We start from the raw sequence: 23428 nt of genomic DNA on the forward strand, positions 1-23428 counted from the left end.
TGGCCAATGCTGCCTTGGCTCTGTCCCTGCTAAACTAGTAAGTGACTTTCGATGCTGAAATCCAAATATTAATGCTAATGTTAGGTAACGGCAATAAATAGCCACCAGCTGGATAATTCGCAGTTGTACACTAATTGCTTTGAAAAAACTCTCCCGCCGGTTTGTCTTTGATTCGAACCTGCAATCCGCCCCGATACATTCTTGGTAGTACCTTCATGTTTGTAGTGCAATCCAATATCTTTCTTGATAGTTTCTTTTCACGCCTCCCCTGAAGTGAATGTTTATTTATTCATCTATCTGTATGTGTCAAGAGAAACACTATTCCCTCTCAAGTCCCCCCACACATATTACAGCGCCCCACTATTTTGAGGAGCACTGCCATTAGGGTTAACTCTGCCCAGTTTTTCTACACATATGGAGAGGTCACCACATTGACATTTCCGTGTGTGTAGGTGGATGGCGTGGAGCCAATCTACGCTCGCTACCAGAACATCCTGTCCAGCACCATGTCTAGAACCTACGACATCCTGGACCACCGCAAGTTGGAGGTAAACAAAGAAACAAAGCATCAACTTTGACCAAAATGTCGACACAACGTTGAATGTTCCCGTCAGTTTGACAGCGACCACGTAGACTTCCAGATGCAAGTCAGGGACGTGTTCCTGGACCTTCAGGGTCTATTGGACTTCTGGTTGCGTCAGTCTTTGCCTGTAAGTTCCACCACATCAAACGGAGCCTTCAAGAGGCTACAGTCAGCGTTTGCTTTTCAGATGGACCGGATCCTAGCGCTGATGGGGGCCTTTGAGTCGGGTCCCATGTCTCATCTGGACATGAAGCAGAATTACCTTCTGCTGCTGCGGCGTTACGGACGTGAACTGGAGGTGCTGAAAAAGACATACCGGAGACAGCGGGACAGACCGCCTTCCGGACGCAACTTGACACCGGTACCTAGAGTCTCGCCATCTGATCACAGCGCAAAGAAACGAGCTGTAACGTCATTGGTCTGTTTGCCTCTCAGGTGGCGGCTCGGGTTTTGTGGTGTCGTCAGCTCTTCAGGAAGGTCGAGTCTCCCATGTTGGTCCTGAAGAAGAAGCTGGACGTCCTCAAGGTATGTTGTCAATAATTAACATCTCCACCAATATCCTAATGACTTTGTCTTCAGGGTCCAGAGATGACCAAGGTGATCCAGAACTATAACAAGATGGCTGTGGCGTTGTTGCGGTACGAGTTCGTGCACGTGCAGATGTGGACTCAGGCTGCTCAACGGGCGCCACACCTCCTGAACTCTCCCCTGCTGGTCAGACAGGAGAACAACCAGGTGAATGGGAAGTTAAGTTAAAGCTAAAGTACCAATGATTGTCACACACACACTAGATGTGGCGAAATTATTCCAACCCTTGATGTTGAGTGCCAAGCAGGGAGGCAATGGGTCACATTTTTTTGTAGTCTTTGGTATGACTTGGCCGGGGTTTGAACTCCCAACCAACCGATCTCAGGACGGACACTAACCACTAGGCCACTGAGTAGGATTGAAGTGTGATGACTTGTGGACAGGACGTGGCACCTAATCATTAAGTGCATGGTTTGACACCTTTGTGGACCTTGTTCCTCAGGAGATTTTAGTGAACCTGGACCCTGTGGTTTTGGAGGTGCTACAGGATGCTCGATGGATGACCAAACTTGGGGTGGTGGTGCCAAACGCCATCGTAAAGATAAGCTCCAAGGAAGCAGAAATTAAATCTCTGTATCGACGGTGAGAACACTTTTGGATACAAAGAATCATTTCAACCTTCCTATGGTTCTGTTCCCCCTGCACCATAACTAATGTTGTCCTGTTGGACCGTTTCCAGTCTGAAGGACTTGCTACAGGATTACAGCCAGGTGCTTGGCCGCATCCCATCTTTGCTCCGCCCATTGATGCGGGCCTTTATTGGGCGGGTGGAGGTGTCCCTCTCACCTGGACTCACCATCCTATCCTGGGCTGCCCTCCATACTGACACGTGTAGGAAGGAGAGGACTGGGTCACAGTGTGACGAGCGGCCATTTTCTTAATCAAACATGCCTTTTCCTGTTCAGTCATAGAAGGCGTGTACACAGCCATGGCGGGGCTTGATCAGATCGCCAAAGCAGCCGCCGATGTTTTGGAATGCCGCATCGGGCGTCTCCTGGACGCTATGTCTTCCTGCTGCCTGCTGGTCCTGCCCGAGGACTCGCCTGTGTCACCTCAAGATTTCCTGACCGAGGCGGACCATTCGCTCCGCGCCGCCGCCACCACGCTGGATAAGTAAGCCTCTGACAAACTGTCAATCAAATCAGGGCCACTTTCAGACAGTTTTGTTTTTTGATCAGGCAAAGCCGGCAGGTGGAGGGCTTTGTGTTTGAGCTGATTGAGGAGCTGAAGAAGAACATGAAGCCGGCAGATACTGTTAACCTCGCGGTAACACACACACACACACACACATTGTGACTTTGTGTCACTCCCTATGAATTGTCTTCTCCTCAGGGATCCTTCCAGTGTCTCCATCCAGATTCCAAACAACAAATTCGCTGCCTGAATTGTCTCCCTTGTTGCTTTTACAACCTGATTGGTCAGCTGTGCCATCGCAACACTGAAGCTCTGGTTAAAGGTGTGACCCTCAAGAACGTCTTTCTTTTCTCCATCCTTATATGTCCATCTTTCCACAGCCACCACGTCCTGCCTGGACTCACTGAAGAAGCGACTTGGTGTCCTCAAACTCTCGTCCACCCTATCCTCCGCCTCCTCTTCCAGAAGCCTATCAGATGCCGCTCCTCTCTTTAAGGCCTCAGTCCAACTCACCATTCCTAACATCGTCCTCAGACCGAGCCTGGATGACATCCAGGTACACTGGAACCTTGATTTAAGAACTCGAGTGATTCTTTAACTGGGTTGGTAAATCAAAAGGTTCGTATAGTTAAGCAAATTTCTCCCTAGGAAACAATGTAAATATGAATAATAGGTTCCAGCCTCGACAGAAGTCCATATTTTAGTGAAAGTTTGTACACTTTTAACATAATATAAGGTGCTATACACTGCTGTATATCAAACAAACATAACAATAATAATAATAATAATAATGGATTAGATTTATATCGCGCTTTTCTATTGTTAGATACTCAAAGCGCTCACAGAGAAGTGGGAACCCATCATTCATTCACACCTGGTGGTGGTAAGCTACATCTGTAGCCACAGCTGCCCTGGGGTAGACTGACGGACAACAACAAGTAGCTCTGTATGCGCTGCTCTGCCAACACGCGTTCACACACATAAGTCCATGTGGTGCCCTCACAAAATATCAGAAATCATAAAAATCCTAAACAACCTTGTTGCTACAATAAAAAACATTTAAAAAAAGAAATAAAGTACTTCAATCAATCAATCAATGTTTATTTATATAGCCCTAAATCACTTACATTAAAGGAGGAGTAATCAATCAATCTATCAAATAGCCCTTAATCACAAATGTCTCCAAGGGCTGAACAAGCAATAACGTCATCCTCGGCTCAGATACCACATCAGAAAAACTCAACCCAATCGGGACAACAGGAAAGCTAGGAAGGGACCGCGGATGTGTGGACCCCCTATTGAGTGACCGGTGCATTGGATGCCGAGTGGATAGTTAATAATGTGAGAGTCCAGTTCATAGTGGGGCCAGCAGTTGATCCTCTTGTATGCAGACAAGTGACCAACTGATGCAAAGAAGAGTGGTTTGTGCCGGGTCCCAACTTGGAACAGCTAGTGCCTCCTCCGTGGAAGCTGATCCGTGGCTACCTGATAACCTCTCTATGAAAGAGAGGGTGGCAGAGCAAAAAAGAGAGACGGCAGATCAACTGGTCTAAAAAGGGGCCTTTTTAAAGGCTAGGGTGTACAAATTAGTTATAAGACGGGATTTACATGCTTTTACTGAGTACTATCAGAGTACTGTAGCCCGAATAGAAGCTCTAAAGCCCGCAGACTTTTTTTGGGCTCTGGGAATCACTGATAAGCCGGAGTTTTTGGAACGCAGATTTCTGGCCTGAACACATGGTACTATACAATCAGCAAGATAGGATGGGGCTCGACCGTTTAGTATTTTATACTTAAGTTGTAAAACCTTAAAGTCACATCTTAAGTGCACAGAAAGCCAGTGCAGGTGAGCTAATGTAGGCCTAATATGATGAAGTTTTCTTGTTCTTGTCAAAAGTCTCGCAGCCGCATTTTGTTCCAACTGTAATCTTTTAATGCTAGACATGGGGAGACCTGAAAATAATACATTACAGTAATCAAGACGAGACATAGCGAATGCATGAATAATAATATCAGCGTCGGCGGTGGACAAAATGCTACACATTTTAGCGATATTACAGAGATGAAAGAAGGCTGTTTTAGTATTACTCTAAATATTTGACTCAAATGAGAGAATTGGGTCGAAGATAGTACCAAAATTCTTAACCTAATTGTTTGGTTGTCAAATGTTAAGGTGGTTTTATTAAATAAGTGCAGGTGTCTAGCAGGACCGATAATCAGGATTTCCGTTTTCTTAGCGTTGAGTTGCAAAAAGTTGCTGGACATCCAATGTTTAATTTCATTCAGACACGCCTCCAGATGACTACAATCTGGCGTGGTGGTCAGTTCTAGGGACATGTAGAGTTGAGTGTCATCAGCATAACAGTGAAAGCTAATGCCCTATTTGCGTATGATGTCACCCAGCGGCAGCATGTAGATCAGGGGTGTCAAACTCATTTTAGATCAGGGGCCACATGGAGAAAAATCTACTCCCAAGTGGGCCGGACTGTTAAAATCCCTGCACGATAACTTGAAATTAAAGACCTTCAGATTGTTTTCTGTGTTTAAAAATAAAAGAAGCACATTCTGAAAATGTACAAATCATAATGTTGTTGTTTTTTTACACTTACATGTTGCGGTTAATAGTATTCTATCTTTATTTGTCATTATTTATATTTTCTGAATGAATGATGTGATAATGTTCATCAGTCAACTCAATGGTGTTAATTTTCAATCTGTCAAGATAAAAAAATATCAAAATCTAATTACAGTATGCCATGTATGTAGTTTGATCATTTTCCTCGATTGATGTACTAATATCATGTGGTTTATTTTGTACAAATGTACCATCATCCGGAGATCCAAAGAATTGCTATTGCAACATCCAGTAGACACATGTAGAAGAGCTGTTTCTTTCATTCAAAAATTTTAAGTTAATTTGTATAATTAGCAAACTTATCCCGCGGGCCGAATCCGGCCCGCAGGCCGTACGTTTGACACCCCTGATGTAGATGCTGAAGAGTGTCGGGCTAAAAACTGAACCCTGCGGAACCATAACATACTTTGAGGTCACGTTGTTATTGGAGACGCACTGCATCCTGTCAATAAGATAGGAGTTAAACCAAGAAAAGGCTAAGTCTGACATACCAATACGTGTTTTGATACATGCTAATAGAATGTTATAATTGACGGTATCGAAAGCAGCGCTGAAATCAAGTAGCAGCATCATGGATGACGCATCAGCATCCATAGTTAGCAATATATCATTAAAAAAGAGAAAGGAGCAGACAGAGATAAGAGAGCGCTCTGGTCGAGGTTCCGCTGAACGAGAGCTAGCTCTACTCCTCCGCTGTGAAAATAAGTCTGCTTTGGCATTTTTGTCCAGTAAAGTCCAGTCTCATCACAATTAAAACTTGCTGTGGTACCAAGCCTGCTTTGTCGATTGTACTATACTTGCAAGTGCCAATAATGTACTCCTTGCAAATAGTCATTTATTTAAAATTCCGCGGAAATTCCCTGCTTCTTTCCACGCTTTTTGGACTCATACTGAGTTAGCAAATGGACAGAGAAGGCACGTAGGCTCTAGCGCTGAGAAGTGACTGGTAGAGTAGTGCGCAGCAAGAGACATTTAAGACTGTGTCTCCCTAAAAAATGCTGCGCCTACACGTGGGACACAATGAATGAATGAAGCGTTTGTACACACATACATGGCGTAATGTATTTGGCTCGATCTTAAAGTTCGCAAATAGAGGGGTTTGCAAATGGAAATTCCACTGTACGTCACTGTCACTTTAGAAAAGGCACGATCCACTCAATGCTTTGTCCACTTGGTCACATGGGGTTGCTGAATGATCCAGAGCGTCGTCAACAAGCTGGTGAGTGCCATCCTGCTGGTGACCAAGGACATCCCCTTGTGGACGTACTGCCACCTGCACTACAAACAACAGCAGGTAAACTCTTCAAGTCTGTCAGGCAATTATAGTGACAGTCAACCACACCTCGGACATAACTTGTCTGTTTAGGCGGAGCAAGCGGCCGTTCGAGACTCGAGAGACGAGGTCCCGGTAAAGCCGCCCATTCTGAAGCCTTTGGACCACCAGCTGGCCGAACACAAAGATGTCTGCAGGTATGCCATGTGGTATGAGACAAAAATCAAAAGCAGACTTAAAGGCCCACTGAAATCATATTTTCTTATTTAAACGAGGATAGAATGTCCATTCTATGTGTCATACTTGATCATTTTGCGATATTGCCATATTTTTGCTGAAAGGATTTAGTAGAGAACATCGACGATAAAGTTCGCAACTTTTGGTCTCTAATAAAAAGCTTTGCCTTTACCGTCAGTAGCAGACGATGTGCGCGTGACGTCACGGGTTGTAGGGCTCCTCACATCTGAACATTGTTTATGATGTGAGCCTCCAGCAGCAAGAGCTATTCGGACCATGAAAGCGACAATTTCCCCATTAATTTGAGCAAGGATGAAAGGTTCGTGGATAAGGAAAGTATGAGTGAAGCACAAAAAAAAAGAAGAAGAAAAAGCGACGGCTCCAGGCGGCGACAGTGGGACCGCTTCAAATGTAATTAGACACATTTACTAGGATAATTCTGGAAGATCCCTTATCTGCTTATTGTTTTAATAGTGTTTTAGTGAGATTGTAAAGACATACCTGAAAGTCGGATGGCTGCGGTGAACGCCAGTGTCTCTCAGAGAAGCCGATGAAGGAGCCAAGATCACAGCTGCCTTTTTGAGCTGCAAGAGGAATCAAATCAAATCAACTTTATTTATAAAGCACATTTAAAATTTACCACAGGGGTAGCCAAAGTGCTGTACAATGGCCAGGTTAAAAGATAATACAAAGACCGAGCAAACAACACAACACAAACAGAACATGATAAAACAACAAACAAACATAAAAACAGGTTCACAGCAGGTGTATAATGGGGCGCCATTGCAGGATGGATATCACTTAGTGTTAAAAGCCAAGGAATAAAAGTATGTTTTTAAGAGAGATTTAAAAACAGGAAGAGAGGAGGCTTGTCTAACACTCAGAGGTAGGTCGTTCCAGAGCTTGGGAGCAGCAGCGGCGAAAGCTCTGTCACCTCTAAGCTTCAGCCTTGTGTCAGGGACCGTCAGTAGCAGCTGACTGATTATGGAAGTCCCATAATCCACTGAAGTCTCCGGTAAGAGCCGACTTAATATCACAACTTTCCCATCCAAAAACTTCCTGGTTGACGTAGAAAACATGTTCGCTTGACCGCTCTGTGTTAAAGCTTCACAACAAACAAAGAAACACAGGCTGTGTCTCAGTTGCTAAAGGCAGCTGCAATCCACCGTTTTCCACCAACAGCATTATTCTTTAGAGTCTCCATTATTAATTGTACAAATTGCAAAAGATTCCCAAGTCCAAATTACTGTGTAATTATGCGATGAAAAGAGACGACTTTTAGTCGTGTGTGGTGCTGGGCTAATATGTCCGCTACAACCCGAGACGTCACAAACACGCGACGTTTTCAACAAGAAACTCCGCGGAAAATTTAACATTGTAATTTAGTAAACTAAACCGGCCATATTGGCATGTGTTGCAATGTTAATATTTCATCATTGATATATAAACTATCAGACTGCGTGGTCGGTAGTAGTGGCTTTCAGTAGGCCTTTAATGAGCAGTCCGCACGGTGGGCTTGGCGTTAGCATGTCGGCCTCACAGTCAATGCTTATTACTTGTTCCTCCTGTGCGTGTATGGGTTTTCTCTGGGAACTCCAGGTTCCTACAACATCCTAAAAACATGCATGTTAGGCTAATTGTGGACTCTAAATCAGAGGTGTCCAAAGTGCGGCCCACAGCTATTTTTTAAATGACCCACACCCATTCTGAAAATACTATTACAAAAGAAAATATAAAAGCTGGAATAAAAGAGCAAATAGGTGCGATGTCATGATTTTGAAGGTCTAAATAAAATATATTGATATATGACATATTTTTAACACTTTTATAAGTAAAAGCATTTTGGGTTCTTGAGACATTTAGTCTGATATTTTTTTAAATTATTTCTTTATACGATTTTTGAAATATACAGTCCAGAGAAGGATATTTAAACTTGAACATGTCAAATGTTATATTTTTCTGTCTCCCAAACAAGTAACCCACAACAATTATATGTATGAAATGAAAGAAAAATATATTGGGGAAAAAAACATACATCAGTCAAAAATGTAGAGGCAAATATTGACATAAGCCACAGACAACTGCACTCCTGAATGTCCCCAACATGGTGCAGCAGAACACAACAGCAGACAAAAGGCTCATCAAATGTCTACCTTTCAATTACTTTTCAATCGGGGTTGAATTAGAAATCATGGATTATTGACCTATATAATAAGGGTCCAATTGTTTCACATCAAATATTCAACTTTGGACATATTTTGTGCTTTTGTCGTAAAAACAGGTTACTTTGACAAAAAGGGCATAAAAAAAAATATGTGTGTCAATGAATGGATCTGAAGTTGTTCTATGTATATTTCAGCGTTAAAAGGGAAATAAAAAAGTGACTTGTTTTCAAAACTTTAATGGCTGAGACCCACATCTGCAGTTCTCTCCAAGGTTTCTCATTGTCATCCCGTTGGGTTGAGTTTTTCCTTGCCCTGATGTGGGATCAGAACCAAGGATGTCGTTGTGACTTGTGCAGCCCTTTGAGTCACTTGTGATTTAGGGCTATATAAATAAACATTGATTGATACAAAAAAGTCATAATTTGAGATAAAACCAGTATTATGACATGATTTGCCATAATTATGACAATTATGATAAAAAGTCATAATTATGAGATAAAAATGTGTATTTTTGAGATAAAGTCATGATTCGACTCTTTCTAACGACGTCCATGTGGAAGGTGATTTCCGCCACAAAAAGGTAAGTCATAAAAAAATCCTAATTATCAATCAATCAATCAATCAATGTTTATTTATATAGCCCCAAATCACAAATGTCTCAAAGGACTGCACAAATCATTACGACTACAACATCCTCGGAAGAACCCACAAAAGGGCAAGGAAAACTCACACCCAGTGGGCAGGGAGAATTCACATCCAGTGGGACGCCAGTGACAATGCTGAATTATGAAATAAAAAGTCAAAATCGTGAGATAAAAAGTTATAGTTCAACTTTTTATGCTGACTTGCGTATGGAAGCCTGTTTCTGCTACAAAAAATACCCCCAATGTTAAGTCATTAAAAGTCATAATCATAAGATAACATTCGAAATTTTGAGATACGTCAGAATTATGACATAGAAAGTCTAAATTAGGAGATAAAACGTCATAATTTTGAGTTTAGTCTTAATTTGACTTATCATGACGTCTCCCATATGGAAGCCTTTTTCTGCCAGCAAAAACAAAATACTCCCAATGGTAAGTCATCCTAAATCCAAATTTTAGATAAAAGTCAAAATTATGACAAGATATGCCATAATTATAACGTCCATCCATCCATCCATTTTCTACCGCTTATTCCATTTGGGGTTGCAGGGGGCGCTGGTGCCTATCTCAGCTACAGTCGGGCGGAAGGCGGTGTACACCCTAGACAAGTCGGCACCTCATCACAGGGCCAACACAGATAAACAGACAACATTCACACTCACATTCACACACTAGGGACTATTTAGTGCATGCAGGTGCATGTCTTTGGAGGTGGGAGGAAGCCGGAGTACCCGGACGGAACCCTCGCAGTCACGGGGGAGAACATGCAAACTCCACACAGAAAGATCCCGAGCCCGGGATTGAACCCAGAACTACTGGACTTTCGTATTGTAAGGCAGACGCACTAACCCCTCTTCCACAGTGCTGCCAATTATTAATTATAACGTAAAAAGTTGAAATTATGAGATAAAAAATCAATCAATCAATGTTTATTTATATAGCCCTAAATCCCAAGTGTCTCAAAGGACTGCACAAACCACAAAGACATCCTCATTACAGAGCCCACATAAGGGCAAGGAAAAACTCACACCCAGTGGGACGTAGGTGACAGTGACAATGATGACTATGAGAAACCTTGGAGAGGACCGCATATGTGGGCAACCCCCCACCACCCCTCCCTAGGGGACCAAAAGCAATGGATGTCGAGCGGGTCTAACATAATATTGTGAAAGTCCAATCCATAGTGGATCCAACATAACGGTGGGAGTCCAGTCCAAAGTGGATCCAATATAGTAGCAAGAGTCATAATTATGAGATAAAAAGTCGTAATTTAAGTCATAATTTGACTTTTTATGACTTTCAAATGGAAGCCTGTTTGTGCAACAAAAAAATACCCCTATTGTTAAGTCATAAAAAGTCATACTTTTGAGATAGAAGTCAGAATTCCAAATGCAAGCCTGTTTTTCCACCACAAAAAAATTCCCCCAATGGTAAGTAATAATTTTGACATAAGAAATCAAAATAAATGAGTAAATTATCCCAAATAATTTGAGATAATACGTCAGAATTATGAGATACAAAGTTTTAACGTTTTATCTCATAGTTATGACATAAAAAGTCATAATTATTAGATAAAAGGTCAAATTTAGATTTTTTATGGCGACTTCCATATGTAAACCTGTTTACGCCACAAAATATACCCAAATGGTAAGTCATTAAAATTCATAATTATGGCACAAAAGTGGAAATGATGAGATAGTAAATCGTAATTTTGACATAGAAAGTCTAAATTATGAGATTAAAAAAAAAAATCGCAAATATGAGATTAAAAAGTCATAATTCAACTTTCTGTGACGACTTCTGTGCCACCAAAAAAAATATGACTTGTCACACACCGAAAATGGACATATCTCACAGAGAAAAAAATGGATAGCTCAATGAATGACTTCATGATGTTTTTGTGAGCAGGCTGGTGATACAGCTCAGCACCGTCGTTTCCTCCCTCAAGTCCGCTACTGTCGAGATGCTGAGCGACCTTGTTGACTTCTCCACGCTGTGGCACCAGGTTACCTTTGTCCACCTTCACTTCCATTCTTGTCTTTGCGAGATGACTAAGATATGTGTCCAGGATCCAGAGGAGGAGGTGCAGACTTTCCTGCGGTCCGAGCCTTCGCTGACCGAGTTCAGCTCTCAGATCTCTTTCTACACGGTGAGTCTACACCTGAGAATGCAAACTATGTTACATGGACAACACGCTATGCTTGTTAGCATATACGCAGCCTGAAGCTTTGCCGTCCACACAGACGCTGGAGATGCAGATTTCAGAGCTCCCGGGGTTCTACAGGGTGGGTTCAATCCTCTTCGACACCGAGGAGCTGAAGATGGCGCTCACTCAGGAGTGTCGTGTCTGGAAACGGGGCTTTGGCACAGCGCTAAACCGCCAAGCCTCTGCCAACATGGAGGAGGTTTTGTCATTCGTGGATAGTCTTATGAAGCGTCTGCAGCGTCCAATCACGGACCTCGAGGACGTCCGAGGAGTAATGGCAGCTCTCAGGGAGGTCAGACAGCACCTTCACACTCTATGTCTTTACTGCTTCACTTCCCCCTCCTGTTTCAGCTCCGAGAGGCGGAGGTCCATATGGACACCACCATCGGTCCGCTGGAAGAGTCTTTCACGCTTCTCAGCAAACATGATCTGCTGTTCAAGGATGGGAATGCAGAACGTGTGGACGGACTCATGTACGCCTGGAAGAACCTCAAAGACCTGGTGAAACATTCTAAGATTTTTTTCACAATTACATGTTAGACTTCCTCACTAAAAGCGTGTGTCTTTTGGTTCCAGGTTGTCCAGAACCAGAACACTTTGGTAAAGATCCAACCTAGAATGAAGGCCGACCTGCTGTTTGAAGTGCAAAACCTTCAGAACCACATTCAGGACTTCTGTGTCGAGTACAACCAGCGGTGAATTATCGGCCCACATCTTTGCTGCCCCCCTGCATTAAGCAAAGATTTAACATCCAAAAGTGTTTTCCAGAGGTCCTGGCGTGGAGGGTGTGGCTCCGGCTGAGGCCAACGACCGCTTGCAAAGCTTCCAGGCCGAGTTTGACCAGATCTGGAGGAAGTACACCACATGCTCCGGCGGGGAGGAGCTCTTCGGACTTCCAGTGACTGGTATAACTCCGTCTTCTAACGAACATCCATGTCCCTCCAATCCGCTCACGTCTAGTCCCGGGCCTGCAGAGTATCCTGAGCTGCAGAGGATCAGGAGGGAATTAGCTCTGCTTTCCAAACTCTACAGTCTTTACAACACTGTCATCGTCAGCGTGACCAACTACCACGACCTCCTGTGGGCCGACGTCAACATTGAGCAGATCAACAGCGAGCTGCTCGACTTCCAGAATCGGTTAGATTGTTTAAGAACAATTGATGTCATCAAAACACGTTAGGACATCGCTCTGGACTGCTGATGAAGGAACAACATTTTAATTGATCATGTTCTCCTCTTTTTCAGTATCAGAAAGCTTCCAAAGGCACTGAAAGAGTGGTCGGCCTTCAAAGACCTGAAGAAAACCATTGACGACTTCACGGAGATGTGTCCTCTGCTCGCCATGATGGCCAACAAGGTGGTGAGCTGACTGATGAACAAAACGCGGAAAGAGACAATGTCTGACGTTTGGCCCAATCTCCAGGCCATGCTGCCCAGACACTGGACTCGACTCAGCGAGCTGACAGGTCACAGTTTCCAAGTGGACTTGGACACTTTCTCTCTCCAAAACATCATGGCTGCTCCACTGCTGACATACAAGGAAGACATTGAGGTACAGTGGAACCTAGGGCTGGGCGATATGGCCTTTTTTTAATATCTCAATATTTTTAGGCCATATCGCGGTCCACAATATATATCTCGATATTTTGCCTTGGCCTTGAATTAACACTTGGTGCAGTATGATGATTCTATGTGTCTACATTAAAACATTCTTCATACAGCATTAATATTAATATAATACCTTTCATGCAGAGAAGGAAATCACAACTAAGTCAATTGACCAAAACTGTATTTATTAAACGGTTATTAAGCAATGGCATAAACGTTCATGTCATTTCCAAAACGGAAAGTGCAAGATTGTCAGAGACATTTTAAGTGTCAAATACAAATGAGCTGCATAATAGGAAATCAAATAGTGTTCGTCCTTCGGTATGTGGTAGGTTACTACGGACGTTATTAAATTCTGTTGTTGACTATTTTTTTCATACGGTGTTGATCTGGAAATGTTTGCCTCGGAATTTTCATGGTGTGAGCGTGTGGCACCAAACAGAGATGTTGACATGCGGAATAAGCACTCTTCATTCCGTAGCAGGTGACTTCAAATGATGCTACATATTAGCAGTAGTGCTTCTTTTTATAGTATGAATTGATTAACGTGGACCCCAACTTAAAGAAGTAGAAAAACTTATTCGGGTGTTACCATTTAGTGGTCAATTGTACGGAATATGTACTGTACTGTGCAATCTACTAATAAAAGTTTCAATCAATCAATCAAAGCAACGCTTTTACCGCATGCTTGACTTATTACGGTTGTCTGTATGACATATTCCCACTTGAAGCCAAACCACCGCCAGATGATGGACCCCCTGCTGTTTTTCTTGGAAATTACTTCTTGCTTTATTCGCACCTTCTTTCTCTCGTATTACCACTCGCACAGCTCTGCTAGCATCACAGCTAACGTTACCCATGCTGCTAACTCTCTGCTCCGCGAGGGCGTATACAAATGTGACGTATGACATGACAGTATGTGACGTGTGTGTGCTTGCTGTCTGAGAGAAGGAAAGACAGGAAAGAGCGAGAAGAACCTTTAATGTAATGCCCGCAGCTAAATGCAACTGCGTGATAACGTATACTCGAATATCACGATATAGTCATTTTCTATATCGCAAAGAAAAAAACCCGCGATATATCGTGTATATCGCCCAGCCCTAGTGGAACCTCAATTTTCCAACTTAATGGTTCTTGAATATGGTTCATAAACTGGAAAGGTTTGTGTAGCGAAGCATAGTTCCGCATAAGAAACTATGTAAACATGAATACTTGGTTCTAGCCTTAACAAAAGTCCCTATTTTTAGTAAAAAGAATTTGCAAATGTTGAAGACACTACTAGGCGCCAGCGCCCCCCGCGACCCTGAAAGGGAATAAGCGGTAGAAATGGATGGATGGATGGATGAAGACACTACATTGTGTATATACTGTATATTGTATGCTCAAACCAACATAACAAGAGGGTAATGGCTCAACAATATCTTTATGATTCAAACACAAAAACAGCAAAATGTTAACAACTATGTTGCTACAATATAAAACAAAAGAAGGAAAACATTTGATCTTGTCTGGGAGTTTCAGAGTGGTAAACAAGCAGTTGGTTCATTTTCCAGTCACCGCGAGCATTAGCACAAACTAGCAGTGGGAGGCGATCCTTCATCGGCTTGTGTCCCGTCCTGTCCTCTTCTTAAACTTTTTGAACCACCCACGGCTCGCCTTAAATTGTTCTTCCGTGCTGGTTAAAGCATGGTTACTTCTGGACATCAATTCGCCATATAAATGCCATCACCTGCTAGCTGCTTTTTATCCAGCCACGCAAACAACGTTTTTTTGACCTGGTTTTGCATTCTCAGTCCCTCCTTGCAAAGATATTTTACCCCATTGGCAAAGTCGGTGACCATGTAAACCAGGGGTGTCAAACTCAAATACAAAGCGGGCCAAAATTTAAAACTGAACGAAGCTGCGGGCCGCGGTTGAACAAATTAATCCTTTAATAGGGACCCAAACAAGTGTTGCTTTGAATATTGACCAAGCAAGGCTTATATAACTTTATAGTGACATGAAAAATCCTGTTTAAAATAATAATAATTAAAAAATATCAATGGCATATCAAATAAAATAAAAATACAAATTGAATGCCTCTTTTCGGCGGCGGATTTGAGTTGGGGCGGGGTTTGGTGGTAGCGGGGGTGTATATTGTAGCGTCCCGGAACAGTTAGGGATGCAAGGGGTTCTGGGTATTTGTTCGGTTGTGTTTATGTTGTGTTACGGTGCGGATGTTCTCCCGAAATGTTTTTGTCATTCTTGTTTGCTGTGGGTTCACTGTGTGGCGTATATTTGCAACAGTGTTAAAGTTGTTTATACGGCCACCCTCAGTGTGACCTGTATGGCTGTTGACCAAGTATGCGTTGCATACACTTGTGTGTGTGTATGAGCCGCATATATTATGTGAGTGGGCCGGCACGCTGTTTGTATGGGGGAAAAGCGGACGTGGCGACATGTAGAGAACGCCAAAGGCAGTGCTTTTACGGCCCGCCCCCAATATTATTGTCCAGGTGGAAATCGGGAGAAATTCGGCAGGGGCACTGAACTTCGGGAGTCTCCTGGGAAAATCGGGAGGGTTGACGAGTATGAGTACTAGTGGTGAATGTGGTGTAACAGCGGCGGGCCAGCTCTAATGTTAATTTGATATTGCCTCAAGGGCCAAATTGAATTACACGGCGGGCCAAATTTGGCCCGCGGGCCAGAGTTTGACACCCATGATGTAAACGTTGGTTGCAATTGTGGATGTGTTTCTTCCAAATTTGCCACCCAAATCAACAATGCGTGCGCCACTCCTCTCATTGTCCTTTTTAAGTCCACAGCAAATCCCTCCATCTTTTCAGGTTGGTTTGTTATCTTTTTGGACCCATATTGAATAAGCAAAATAGACAAAACTTGGTGAGTGGCAAAAAAAGAAACATGCGCTGAAGCACTGAGAAGTGAAGACCGAGTAATTACTTTGTCAACAGGATGTGACGTAGCGGGCCTTGTGTACAGGTTGTGAGGTTATCAAAAAGGCAGTACCGTTAAGGCTTAGAGTGGCAAGGAAAATGAATGAATGAATGAATTGCTTGTACGCAGAGACATGATTCGCACACAGAGGCATATTTGGCGCTTTGTAAATGTTCATAAACCCAAAAGGTTGCAAATTGAGGTCTTTGTAAATCAAGGTGCCACTGTAGTAGTGTGGCACGTAAGTACCTAAGTTCCAATATTGTGAACTATTTTTGTGTCAGGACGTGTGCATAAGTGCCGTGAAGGAGCGCGACATTGACGCCAAGCTCAAAGATGTGATAGAAGAGTGGGGCGGACAGACGCTCAGCTTCGCCCCCTTCAGGACGAGAGGGGAACTGCTGCTCAAAGGAGCCGACACCGCTGAAAAGGTCTCCATCATGGAGGACAGTCTGATGGTTCTGACCTCGCTGCTCAGCAACAGGTACGGCAGAACGGGGAACATTTTGTCCTGCTCGAAAGAAGAAAGGTCAATGTGACTCCTCCCTCTGCAGATACAACGTTCCCTTCAAGCCGACCATCCAGCTTTGGGTCCAGAAACTGTCCAACACCTCAGAAATCATCGAGAAGTGGTTGTCCGTCCAGAACCTGTGGATCTACCTGGAGGCAGTGTTTGTGGGTGGAGACATTGCCAAGCAGCTGCCTCAAGTAGATTACCAAGTGACTGCATGGTGCTGTGTGCTAATTGCTAAGTTAACTAATGTTTTGAACATTATTAGGAGGCCAAACGCTTCCAGAACATAGACAAGTCGTGGCAAAGGATCATGCAGAGAGCCCACGAACTTACTAACGTGGTCCAGTGTTGCGTTGGAGACGAAACGCTGAGTCAGGTGCAGATGCAAAAGCTCTCGATTTAAAGTAAGACCCACATTCGTTTTAACACTTCTGGTCTTCTTCTGCTCTCCAGTTGCTTCCTCACTTGCTGGAGCAGCTGGAGGTCTGCCAGAAGTCTCTGTCAGGTTACCTGGAAAAAAAGCGTCTGGTGTTTCCTCGCTTCTTCTTCGTGTCTGACCCCGCCCTGCTGGAGATCCTGGGCCAGGCCTCTGACTCACACACCATCCAGGCAAGACACGTGGTGTTGATCTGCTGATGTTTAACAAACTCATGCTCATCATCTCCTCCTCTCAGCCTCACCTGCTCAGTCTCTTCGACAACGTCAACAGAGTGGTATTCAGTGAGAAGGTATACGACCAGATTGTCAGCTTTCAGTCTCAAGAGGGTGAAACAGTGGAGCTGAGCCAAAGCTTTTTGGCCCAGGTTAGTTGTAGAACTTCTGAATGACGCAAAGGACACCAATCTTTACTTGGTGGTTCCTTTGCCCAGGGGAATGTGGAGGTGTGGATGGGCCAGCTGCTGGCCGGTGTGCAGCAGACCCTTCACGCCATTATTCGCAAAGCCTATCTGGCTATCGGCGAGCCCAGTCTGAAACTTGTGGAGTTCCAGTCCGCATTTCCTGCCCAAGTGGGCCTGCTGGGAATCCAGATGGTCTGGACCAGAGATGCAGAAGAGGCTCTGAACCTCAGCAAGTCAGACAAGAAGGTGTGCTTTTATTTTATAGGTGGGGGGCTAAGTGTACCAATAATTGTCATTGTCCTTTGATTGACTTGCAGATCATGCAGACAACCAATCAGAAGTTCCTGGACCTCCTCAATGAGCTGATCGATATTACCACCAGGGATCTGAGCAAGAACGAGAGGACCAAGTACGAGACGCTAATAACCATTCACGTCCACCAGAGGGACATCTTCGATGAGCTGGTGGGAAGAATGATAGACGCTGAGAAACTCACTGAGATTCAACAGAAGGCCAAAATATTTGACATTGTCTCCGTCAGGTGCATCTAAACGTACGGTCTGCGTCAGACTTTGAGTGGCAGAAGCAGTCGAGGTTCTACTTCCTGGAGGATGGGGACAAATGTGTGATCCAGATCACAGATGTGACGTTCACATACTGCAATGAATACCTGGGCTGCACGGACCGACTGGTCATCACACCGCTAACCGATAGGTACACATGACCCATAACCATACGAAACTTGAAATGAAGCTGTCTGCATGTTTTTCCAGGTGTTACATCACTCTGTCACAGGCCCTGGGCATGAGTATGGGCGGGGCTCCGGCTGGTCCCGCAGGAACAGGTGACGCAGACTCTAGTAGCAGTAGGGATGGGTACCGAAACTCGGTTCCTGAAAAGCCAATGTGCACCGTAGTAACCAGACCGGTGGAAAAAAGTTGCTATTGGTGCAAAATAATGCATCGACACATTAGTGAAGCTATCAAAACAGTCACACACAAAGAGTCTGGCACTCTTTTTTTAATGTTATTCTCGCTCCTAAACGGGAACTGCACTTTTTTGGAATTGTTCTACAATTCACAATTTCTATGTAAGACAATTTAAAGAACACACTTTTTTTCTTTACTTATGCATTCTAATTCATAATAAACGGCAAGTACGAGGTGGCAAACAATGCAGCAAAAGGCGGTACTCTAAATCCTTCTAAAAAAACGCCAACAATACTATATTTATAAATAAATGATAAATGGGTTGTACTTGTATAGCGCTTTTCTACCTTCAAGGTACTCAAAGCGCTTTGACACTACTTCCACATTTACCCATTCACACGCACATTCACACACTGATGGAGGGAGCTGCCATGCAAGGCACTAACCAGCACCCATCAGGAGCAAGGGTGAAGTGTCTTGCTCAGGACACAACGGACATGACGAGGTTGGTACTAGGTGGGGATTGAACCAGGGACGCTCGGGTTGCGCACAGCCACTCTTCCACTGCGCCACATGTGTCCTGAATTTTGACCAGGTATATTGTATATTGTTATTATAAGCGCTAATGCCGAGGAACTAATTTTTAGTGGCGCTGTGATCGCAAAGAGGTGACTCATTTATGCAGCTATTGACATACTGAGGTGCTGCAACGCATCTGAGTTGGTAAAAGTTCATTCTTGTGGCCATAAACTGAGAAGTTGGTCAACTTTGACATTCAACTTAGACCTGGAGATGGCGCGAAACACACAAAAAGTCTCACGTTTTTGTCTGCCTTATTACTGCATAAGGATTGTAATTTATTTTTTCAAATAGTAATACAGTATGAACATCCCATCAGTCAGCACCCGAGAGATAGCAGATATGGTACAGTATGTGAGTGTTTTTTTTAGACTTAGACAAACTTTAATGATCCACAAGGGAAATTGTTTCACACAGTAGCTCACTTACAAAGGATGGAAAAGATAATGTACACAAGGCCACAAAAAGACGGCGAAAACAAAAGGTATAAAGTAGACGAAAAATGTACCATCATAGCAATATGAATATATCAAATATGTGATACTTACCTATTGTATATATAGTATACAATATATAACAAATCTCAATTACCATCCATCCATCCATCATCTTCCGCTTATCCGAAGTCGGGTCGTGGGGGCAACAGCCTAAGCAGGGAAACCCAGACTTCCCTCTCCCCAGCCACTTCGTCTAGCTCTTCCCGGGGGATCCCGAGGCGTTCCCAGGCCAGCCGGGAGACATAGTCTTCCCAACGTGTCCTGGGTCTTCCCCGTGGCCTCCTACCGGTTGGACGTGCCCTAAACACCTCCCTCGGGAGGCGTTCAGGTGGCATCCTGACCAGATGCCCGAACCACCTCATCTGGCTCCTCTCGATTTGAAGGAGCAGCGGCTTTACTTTGAGTCCCTCCCGGATGGCAGAGCTTCTCACCCTATCTCTAAGGGAGAGCCCCGCCACACGGCGGAGGAAACTCATTTTGGCCGCTTGTACCCGTGATCTTATCCTTTCGGTCATGACCCAAAGCTCATGACCATAGGTGAGGATGGGAACGTAGATCGACCGGTAAATTGAGAGCTTTGCCTTCCGGCTCAGCTCCTTCTTCACCACAACGGATCGGTAAAACGTCCGCATTACTGAAGACGCCGCACCGATCCGCCTGTCTATCTCACGATCCACTCTTCCCTCACTCGTGAACAAGACTCCTAGGTACTTCAACTCCTCCACTTGGGGCAGGGTCTCCTCCCCAACCCGGAGATGGCACTCCACCCTTTTCCGGGCGAGAACCATGGACTCGGACTTGGAGGTGCTGATTCTCATTCCGGTCGCTTCACACTCGGCTGCGAACCGATCCAGCGAGAGCTGAAGATCCCGGTCAGATGAAGCCATCAGGACCACATCATCTGCAAAAAGCAGAGACCTAATCCTGCGGTTACCAAACCGGAACCCCTCAACGCCTTGACTGCGCCTAGAAATTCTGTCCATAAAAGTTATGAACAGAATCGGTGACAAAGGACAGCCTTGGCGGAGTCCAACCCTCACTGGAAATGTGTTCGACTTACTGCCGGCAATGCGAACCAAGCTCTGGCACTGATCGTACAGGGAACGGACCGCCACAATAAGACAGTCCGATACCCCATACTCTCTGAGCACTCCCCACAGGACTTCCCGAGGGACACGGTCGAATGCCTTCTCCAAGTCCACAAAGCACATGTAGACTGGTTGGGCAAACTCCCATGCACCCTCAAGAACCCTGCCGAGAGTATAGAGCTGGTCCACAGTTCCACGACCAGGACGAAAACCACACTGTTCCTCCTGAATCCGAGGTTCGACTATCCGACGTAGCCTCCTCTCCAGTACACCTGAATAAACCTTACCGGGAAGGCTGAGGAGTGTGATCCCACGATAGTTGGAACACACCCTCCGGTCCCCCTTCTTAAAGAGAGGAACCATGTCTGCCAATCCAGAGGTACCGCCCCCGATGTCCACGCGATGCTGCAAAGTCTTGTCAACCAAGACAGCCCCACAGCATCCAGAGCCTTAAGGAACTCCGGGCGGATCTCGTCCACCCCTGGGGCCTTGCCACCAAGGAGCTTTTTAACTACCTCAGCGACCTCAGCCCCAGAAATAGGAGAGTCCACCACAGATTCCCCAGGCACTGCTTCCTCATAGGAAGACGTGTTGGTGGGATTGAGGAGGTCTTCGAAGTATTCCTTCCACCTATCCACAGCATCCGCAGTCGAGGTCAGCAGAACACCATCCGCACCATACACGGTGCTGATAGTGCACTGCTTCCCCTTCCTGAGGCGGCGGACGGTGGTCCAGAATCGCTTCGAAGCCGTCCGGAAGTCGTTTTCCATGGCTTCCCCGAACTCTTCCCATGTCCGAGTTTTTGCCTCCGCGACCGCTGAAGCTGCACACCGCTTGGCCTGTCGGTACCTGTCCACTGCCTCCGGAGTCCTATGAGCCAAAAGGACCCGATAGGACTCCTTCTTCAGCTTGACGGCATCCCTCACCGCTGGTGTCCACCAAGGGGTTTTAGGATTGCCGCCCCGACAGGCACCAACTACCTTGCGGCCACAGCTCCGATCTGCCGCCTCGACAATAGAGGTGCGGAACATGGTCCACTCGGACTCAATGTCCAGCACCTCCCTCGTGACATGTTCAAAGTTCTTCCGGAGGTGGGAATTGAAACTTTGTCTGACAGGAGACTCTGCCAGACGTTCCCAGCAGACCCTCACAATGCGTTTGGGCCTCCCAGGTCTGTCCGGCATCCTCCCCCACCATCGCAGCCAACTCACCACCAGGTGGTGATCGGTAGAAAGCTCCGCCCCTTTTTTCACCCGAGTGTCCAAAACATGAGGCCGCAAATCCGATGACACAATCTCAATTACCATGTACGATATCACAGTACCGTATATATAACAGCTGCAGCAGAAAAAAAAGAGTAGATCCAGCAGAAAATATACAATATAGTGTTATACTGCTACATTACATTATGTTCGTAGCAGGGCTATATGGTATACTGGTTCTAATAAAGTACTGAGATTCTTATTAATTAAAAATAATACTATACTGCAGGGGTAGGAATCTTATGGCTCTCGAGCCAGATGTGGCTCTTTTGATGCTGCATCTGGCTCTCAAATAAACCTTAGCTGACATTGCTTAACACGATAAGTAATGAATAATTCCGCTGGTAATCACAGTTTTGATTGATTGATTGAAACTTTTATTAGCAGATTGCACAGTACAGTACATATTCCGTACAATTGACCACTAAATGGTAACACCCGAATAAGTTTTTCAACTTGTTTAAGTCGGGGTCCACATAAATCAATCCATGGTACGTGTTAAAAACAATGTTGAAAATATAAAACATTCTCATGCATTTTAATCCATCCATCTGTTTTCTACCCCACCAGTTCAAGAAGTCGCATTAAGAAGTATTTTATTTATTATTGGTTAGCTTCAGAATAACAATGTTATTAAAAAGAATAAGAGACTTATTATACTCCAAAAATGTTGGTCTTACTTAAAAATGCACGCATTTAGTTGTATTCCGTGCTAAAAAAATATTATATGGCTCCCACCCAAATACATTTTTAAATATTTGGCTTTCATGGCTCTCTCCGCCAAAAAGGTTCCCAACCCTTGCCATACTGCCTTTGAAAAATACCGGTACCTTTTTTGTTTCATCCAAATGCTGCCGTTTGGCGTTGACGTACAGAGCCGGGGCGCATGATGTTGAGTGTGTCAACGCGCACACACAGAGCCGAGAGTGCATACAAGATCAGCGTGGAGAGGAAGAATTGCAAAAAACTCTTAAAAGTTTTAACTCATACTCTGTATATTCAGGCTCAAAACGATTAGATTCTGGATCATCATTTGTCCCAAAGTAGTCGTTGTCTGCATTATAAGTAGGGTTGTTGTTGTTGAAGTAAATAACGAACGTTGTGACGTGTCTGTGAAATTAATACGGCGTCGTATGCTTAAAATGAGCAAAATATGTAAATATTACATGTTCCTATGAATGTGCTTCTTACCACATTACATGTATACTTACATCATGTATATAAAACATTGAAGGAGGTTTTTGGATGTTTTTTAAAATGCTTTGTGGGCGGAATAGAGAAAATTCCATTGCCTCTATTGTTAGTTGACTCTTGCTAGTGTATATTTACAAGTTAGAATGTATATATATATTAAAAAAAAAGCAAAAATATGTCTATTTGTCTCACAAAAGCATTTTGAATGAGTGGCAAAATTCCAAGTAAGTGCAGTTCCCCTTTAACACAGCAGAGACATTTTGCCGGAGCCAGCGGTTGTCACACCAACACAAAACTTCCTCATTATGCCCCAATCGTGGTTAAGAAAGACGAGTGTATTCACAAACCTCAAAATTCTGGACAACAACAGAAGAGTGGTTGAGTGGTTGAAAGATGACAATGTTGTGCAGGCAGGCAGGTACTTTTTATCTGAACACATCCTCGCCCACCTACTCAGTGGCCTCGAGGTTAGAGTGTCCACCCTAAGTTCAAACCCCTGCCGAGTCATACCAAAGACTA

General features: G+C 44.3%; 1 protein-coding gene across 1 annotated transcript in view; it reads left to right on the plus strand.

Moving 5' to 3' along the window:
* The window catches only part of LOC133569904 (dynein axonemal heavy chain 5-like), an 88218-nt gene that overhangs the window by 11954 nt on the left and 52836 nt on the right, over positions 1-23428 (plus strand). The window contains exons 14-44 of the mRNA XM_061922492.1: positions 453-548; positions 615-710; positions 771-944; positions 1019-1108; positions 1163-1318; positions 1614-1753; positions 1851-2002; positions 2077-2284; positions 2350-2437; positions 2504-2627; positions 2686-2861; positions 6142-6234; positions 6307-6410; positions 11168-11264; positions 11328-11408; positions 11503-11757; positions 11817-11966; positions 12042-12160; positions 12234-12370; positions 12440-12602; positions 12711-12822; positions 12889-13017; positions 16292-16491; positions 16562-16715; positions 16787-16897; positions 16975-17130; positions 17196-17324; positions 17391-17606; positions 17678-17824; positions 17902-18074; positions 18134-18204. Of these exons, the coding sequence (XP_061778476.1) occupies positions 453-548; positions 615-710; positions 771-944; positions 1019-1108; positions 1163-1318; positions 1614-1753; positions 1851-2002; positions 2077-2284; positions 2350-2437; positions 2504-2627; positions 2686-2861; positions 6142-6234; positions 6307-6410; positions 11168-11264; positions 11328-11408; positions 11503-11757; positions 11817-11966; positions 12042-12160; positions 12234-12370; positions 12440-12602; positions 12711-12822; positions 12889-13017; positions 16292-16491; positions 16562-16715; positions 16787-16897; positions 16975-17130; positions 17196-17324; positions 17391-17606; positions 17678-17824; positions 17902-18074; positions 18134-18204 (4297 nt within the window). The remainder of the gene's footprint in view (positions 1-452; positions 549-614; positions 711-770; positions 945-1018; positions 1109-1162; positions 1319-1613; positions 1754-1850; positions 2003-2076; positions 2285-2349; positions 2438-2503; positions 2628-2685; positions 2862-6141; positions 6235-6306; positions 6411-11167; positions 11265-11327; positions 11409-11502; positions 11758-11816; positions 11967-12041; positions 12161-12233; positions 12371-12439; positions 12603-12710; positions 12823-12888; positions 13018-16291; positions 16492-16561; positions 16716-16786; positions 16898-16974; positions 17131-17195; positions 17325-17390; positions 17607-17677; positions 17825-17901; positions 18075-18133; positions 18205-23428) is intronic.

Source organism: Nerophis ophidion, linkage group LG15 (assembly GCF_033978795.1).
Source record: "Nerophis ophidion isolate RoL-2023_Sa linkage group LG15, RoL_Noph_v1.0, whole genome shotgun sequence".
NCBI lineage: Eukaryota > Metazoa > Chordata > Actinopteri > Syngnathiformes > Syngnathidae > Nerophis > Nerophis ophidion.